The sequence below is a fragment of the Hydra vulgaris genome, chromosome 10 (assembly GCF_038396675.1).
Source record: "Hydra vulgaris chromosome 10, alternate assembly HydraT2T_AEP".
In the NCBI taxonomy this organism is placed as follows: Eukaryota; Metazoa; Cnidaria; class Hydrozoa; order Anthoathecata; family Hydridae; genus Hydra; species Hydra vulgaris.
This window is the reverse complement of record NC_088929.1, coordinates 29,232,757-29,239,373: the sequence shown is the minus strand read 5'-3', so window position 1 is coordinate 29,239,373 and position 6,617 is coordinate 29,232,757. Positions and strand designations below refer to the sequence as shown.

Sequence of the window (6,617 nt, the reverse complement as noted above, 5' to 3'; positions counted from 1 at the left end):
AAATTCAGAAACATGGCTAAGCAAATGTGCTCTTCTCAAATAGTTCGTTTTAAAAGCTTTACTAATGATACTTCAAAAAGTATCTATCATATTTGTAATGGTCTTGAGGAGTTATCACAGTTCCTCTTGTCTACATGTCATAAGTATGTTTTGCTTGGAACATTTACAACTGATCCTTTAAAAAAGCAGTTTGGAAAACTGAGACAGGTATCATCAGGTACCTATTTTATCACTGATCAACAAATACTAGAAAAAATTGGGTATCATAAAAACAAAGCTACTTTTGTAATGAAAGAGCTTAGTGCTAAAAGTATTAAAGTCACAAAATAAATGTTTTAAGAAAATCTATTTTGATCAGTCATTTTAAATCTTTATTTTGAAATTTTATATCTCTGATCAAACTATATTTAAGTACTATATTTTAGATTTCAGTACTTTTAGCACTAAGCTCTTCAATTAGACAAATATAGTGTTGATCTTGATTTTACTCCATCAGGTCATTCTTGTGAAAGATGTAGTTTTTACTTAAATGAAGAAAAATGTTTGATACTTGATAATTTGCCAGAATTAGAAAATATATTATCTATAGATGTCAAAATGTCTCTAATTTACACAGCTGGTTATATTGTCCGAAATGACAAAGATTCAGATGACTCATGTTTTTATTATGATAAATTTAGAGATTTTACTGAGGAAATTAATTGCGGAGGATTAACTATACCTGGTGATTTAGTATGTCAACGGGTAATATATTGCTAAATTATGTTTTGTGAAGTAGCTGATAATACATGCATATCTAATAATGCAGGTATCAGAATCCTATAAATTAAATATGAACTGAAACCATGGTGTTAAACTCTCAAATATTTTCTTTAAGAACTATTGTAATTTATATTCTCCAAGGTCTGAAAAAGAATCAAAACAAAAACTTTTATAACTTTTTAAAATTTAACGTTCTTTCTCGTGGTATATTTTTTTTAAGTTTGTTTATGCTTATTACAATATTTACTATTTTATACAGGTAGGTATAATTTTAGTGCCTAGCAACGGCCATAGCAACCGTTTTATTTTTTCAGTTATTATCTTAAATGTACCTTAAAACTCAAACTATTTTGCTATTCTAATGTTGCTTTGTACGTCCAAGTTGTTAAATATTTAATGATCATAAGTTATGCTGTTGCAAAGTGCAAACAGCAGGCAAGCTTTTTTATAATAATTTTTTTACTTTTTACTGTTTTCTAATGTGCTTGTTGAAATTATTTATCATTTTACTTAGATTGTAGTAAAGTAATAAAGATTTAATATGGGAAACCTTCAAAATAACAAAAGAAAGTCATCAAGAAAGGGTGTTAGTGGTCGTTGTTGTAAAAAACCTGTAAATATTGTAAATAATAAATGTGGTATCAATGGAAAGAAAAAAAATGCAAATATTGAAAATATCACTAAAAATTTTTTACCATTAAATCAGCTGAACATTCTGGAAGTAGTGATGATTATTTTTTATTTATAAATTTTTAAATACTTATGGAAATGCTAGCAGTAGGAAACAAGTGTCAAGAATGTGGGGAAGCTAATGTCACAATATCAAATAGTTTGGATGATAGACGAGGATTTTCTCATAAAATTGTTTACTTTTGTGGAAAATGTAAAAATAAAAGTCATACTTCACCTTTTAGTGCTTCTGAAAAAATGTATGGTTGTAAGCCAAGTGAAATTAATGTTCGATTGGTTATGGCTTTTCGAGAAATTGGTAAACAGCACAAATCGATTAAAACATTTGCACGATGTATGAATATGCACTCAATATCTAATACTGCCTTTAGAAATATTAATAATAAGTTATTTTCTGCATATGAAAATTCTGCACTAGAAAGTATGCAAAATGCTGCAATTGAAGCAAAAATGGAAGAAATTGTCCCAGGTATACATTCTTGTTGTGCATCGATTGATGGAACTTGGCAAAAAAGAGGACACTCCTCGTTGTACGGTGTAGTGACAGCAGTAAGCAAAGGAAAGTGTTTGGATGTTATTTTTTTATCAAAACATTGTAGACAGTGTATAATAAGGGGTGGAAAAAAAAGGACAACAGAATACACAAATTGGAAAGTTGCACATAATTGTAAAATTAACCATCGAAAGTCATCAGGAGCAATGGAATCTTCAGGTGCTATTGATATATTTCAGCAATCTGTAAGTCAAAATAAACTAGTTTATAATGAGTATCTTGGAGATGGAGACACAGGTATTACACCTGTTAAATTTGAATGTATTGGACATGTAAACAAACGAATAGGTTCTCGACTTAGGACACTAGTACAAGAATATAAAAATACCTCTACACCATTTGGTGGAAAAGGAAAATTGACAAACAATTCCATCAATTCAATAACAAATTATTATGGTATTGCCATTCGAAAAAGTCTAAATTTAAATTGCACTGAAGATGAAAAAATTTACACAATGAAAAAGTGGATAGGTGCTATCCTTCATCATTGTACTAACTTTTCTAACTTAGATAAGCGCCACATGTTTTGTCCACCAGGAGAAGAATCGTGGTGTAGTTACAAGAATAAAAAACTAAAAAAACACAAAGAGAGGATTAATTTACCAGAGTGGATGTTTCCTATCTTGTCAAAGATTTTCCAAGACCTTTCAAATGATGACCTTCTTCGCAAGTGCATCCACGGGGAAACTCAAAATGCTACTGTGTCCCTGAATAATATTATCGGGATGAAATGTCCCAAGCAAGTCTTTGTAGAAAGATCAATTCTACAGTTAGGTGTATACAGTGCTATTCTTCAATTTAACGAAGGTCAATTTGGACTTGTTAAAGTGTATGAAAAACTTGGAATACCGACCGGTGTCTGTTTTAATAATATATCTGAAAAAATAAACCGACGCAGCATCCAAAATTTACTTATTAAAACATCAGATAAGACTAAAGCAAAAAGAAAAAAACTAAAAGCCATCAAGAAGGGTTTATTGGATAAAGACTTACATAAAGAGGGAGGAGAAACTTATTTAAAAGGAGGATTTTAGTTTTAAAAATAAATTTTTTTTCTTGTTTTTTGATTTTCTACCATATCGTTTTTCAAGAAAATTGTCTCACGAAAAACATCATAACTTTTAAATTAATAGTGATAACTACTTGAAATTTTCAGGGCTTTTTCATCCAGTGTACTGCTAGTGTCTGAGTTTTTTTCAAATAAATTTATTTTTTGTAAGTCGTGGTTAGGGAACTAAGATTGGAGGCCAAGTAGCAGATTTTTCGAAAATACAGTTGTTTTGAAGCATAACTTTTAGTAGAAAAAAGATCTTTTAATAAAAAAACTCACGCACTAGATACAGGTAGCACGCACAAGTATACCAAGTTCGAAAGTAAAATAAGCTTTTACTCATGAGTAATTGTGTTTCTAGTAAACTCTATTTTTTGGAGTTATTTTGACTCTTATAGGCCTATATGTGATCATCAATATATTTTAGGAGTTCGAAAATATATTTTTTTTACACATTCTGTACCTACTTTTGAAAAATTAATGGTTCATGAATAAAAAAATTTTTTTTTTGATTACGTAGGAACCACCTTAACAAATAAGAAACTAATAGTTATCCGAGTTAACAATTTCCCAACAACTTTCAAATAATTATTTGAAGTTTGAAAAACTGAAATAATTTTATTCATATTTTGTTTATTTTTCATTTATTTACTGTCTTTTAATTTTAGTTTTACTATAAATTATTTGTTTAATATTGTTTATAATACAATTTATGCACCTTTTAGTTCTTAACTACCCGATGCTGTGTGCTAGAAAGTTAATAACACAACTGCATGGTAGGTAGCTGAATATCTTTTTAAAATAAACTATTAGAAAACTAGTTTTTCAAATAGATATCACAAATTCACAAATGCTGCATGAACTATTAGCTGAGCTCTGTGAGTACACACAACTCAGAGGTTCCTTCTAGAACTTTTTTATATAGTTATTTCGCGTTACTTTATTTGGTTGCAGGCCGGTACGCAAGATTTTTCGTGGAAGGGTGCAAAATTTGAAAAAGTGGACCATTTTTACAACATCAAATATATTGCTTCCAAAATAATACTCAAATATAAACTTTATAATGACACACAAGCTTAATAAGCACCGACACTGAATTTGTGTAAAGTCAAATAATTTCAGTCAAAACAGATCGTAATTGTACAGAGAGTAGATGGTACAAGCCCTAACCGTTTAGAGGAGAGGATGGAAAGGTCAGAAAATTGACTCTCCAACTCTGAGCTTATGCGGTTAAGGAATGGAATGGCGAGATTTCGTCGATAATATTCCTCAGGATTAATCGCAGGAGCATTGTTGCGCATTATTTGACGTCTAACAGTCCTTGGCTTTGTTGGTTCGGTGTTGACAGAACGTGCCATTCGTTCGGCTTGGGTGTAGACACGCGAAAATTCTTCGTCCATGTTTCTTAAAATGTCTTTATAAACAGATTTCACCTCAGCAATTTCATGGTATGCCATGATAATATCCACAGTACGGCCTTGTAATTTCACAGTTATTCCTTCCAAATGTGACAGGAATTGGTGCATAGTCAAAAAACTTATAATAAAGTCAAAAGACGTAAGACTTTTCAGCAGTGAATTAGCATTATCTCTGGATGTTGTATCCCATGTAACATTTGTGAAATCTTTTCCGCATGCATCTTTGTTCACATCATACGCAATATATTCCAGAGCGATAATTACGTAGCAGTATGCTTGATAAAATGGTCTGTATGAGTCATGTCGTGAAGCCCACCTTGTTCTACATAGGTCAATGAGACCTTTTCTCAGTTTGGAAATGTCTGGTAATGCCTTCATGATGATTGATTGCAGAAGACTCTCGCACTTTGGACTGGCAAGGAAAAACAGACAACAGTTCTTTAGTTTGGCAATGGCATTTCTTGTATTTGGAAGAGAACACGAATGGGCTATAACAAGATAAAGACAATGTCCACTGCAGTAGACATATACAGCCTTTGGAGACTCATTCTTTATCTTTCTCTGAACACCTACATTATCACTGGACATATTTGCAGCTTCATCGTATCCTTGACCACGAAAGTTTTTTTAATTAAGATTGACGTCTTGCATAAATTGAATCATGGTGCTAGCAATGACTTCTCCGGTAATTCTTGGAACATGGAGAAAAGATAAAAATTCTTCACGAATGTCTTTGTTTTGATCAACAAATCTAATGCAAAATGCAAGTTCCTCGCGATTATGGCTAGTCACCTCGTCTGCAAGAATACTGTAGAACGTAGCAGCTTTTATTTCTTTAACTAAGTCACTACGTATGATATCGTATCCAATAATTGTTATAATTTCGTTTTGAATACGCGGAGAGGTGAATTTCGCATTTCGATTACTGATACCAATATGGGAATGATGCTGATGTAGGATTTCATTATGTTTCGCGATAATTTGGAGCGCTGCCAAAAAGTTACCCGGGTTGTATTTTATCGAATTATCAGATGCCGACAATGTTTCTTGATCACCTCTCAGAGCAATGCATTGTCTTCCGCAGAAAAGAATTACCTATTAAATAAATATTGAATTAACACTTATTTTAAGAAGTCAGACATTGTGCCATCAATTAAAGTTTCAGTCGCTCCATTGTATTTAATAGAAGAAGCTGTAAATAAAAATGAAAAAGTTTTACATATCTTATAAAGGTATACCTTTTACAACATATAACTTAGTGCTCTTATAGGATATTTTCCCGCCTTTCCCCTTCATATTCATGGAGGCCATAACATTGTTGGAAAATATTCTAAATTTTAATAGATAAGAGAACTAAAATTAATTACGTGAGAACTAATATTAACGTTTTCTTCAAATATTTAAATTGAACTCATCATCAAACAAATTTTTTTCTAAATAAATTAATCCTTAAAATTCATCAATAACTAAAAATTATTTTGATTATTTCAGCATTATTTTGTGAACTCTGTCTTTTAAAGATAATTACACCAATTAATTGTAATTGATTCAACTAAAAAAAAACAAACATGTTAAGCTAATATTATTGTTTGAAATTTTAATTATCTTTATACAAATAATCATATACTTTTAAGTGACTGATAAAAATTACATTTAATTAAAATCACTTTATTTGTTTTGCTAAAATTTACTAACAACTTTAGCCCTGCTCTAAAACAATACAAAAATGTTATTGGTTTTTATATTGTCCTTGTCATGATATTAAATTGATCCTATATTAAAACGGGCATATCTTTTAGCAAAGCTTAAGACTTATCTTCGAGAAGGAAAGCTTGGATATAAAACTCTCAACTTCATTGTAAGAGGAGCTTGTAAACCTGGTCTGGTAATCTTCTGGTAGTATAACAAGAAAAAAGCAATCAGTCCTGATCTGAATAATAAGTTAACACAAGAAATGGCATCTGGTTGTAAAAATTGTCTAACCTCGCTCATAATGTATTATAATCATATTAATGAAAATGAAACTGTGGACATTAAACATTAATTGCCCTTAAACCATTGAAATTATATACTACCAAATAAGAAGCCATTCTTCTTATATATACAGTTATAAGTTTTTGTAAGTTTTGACATAAAGCTGTAG

At 30.7% G+C, this 6,617-nt stretch overlaps 1 protein-coding gene across 1 annotated transcript; it reads right to left on the bottom strand.

Moving 5' to 3' along the window:
• Positions 1-4,174: 4,174 nt before the first annotated feature.
• On the bottom strand, positions 4,175-5,062 carry LOC136086258 (52 kDa repressor of the inhibitor of the protein kinase-like). The gene has a single exon (XM_065808544.1). It carries the CDS (start codon positions 5,060-5,062, stop codon positions 4,175-4,177), a length of 888 nt encoding a protein of 295 aa, XP_065664616.1.
• Positions 5,063-6,617: the final 1,555 nt, after the last annotated feature.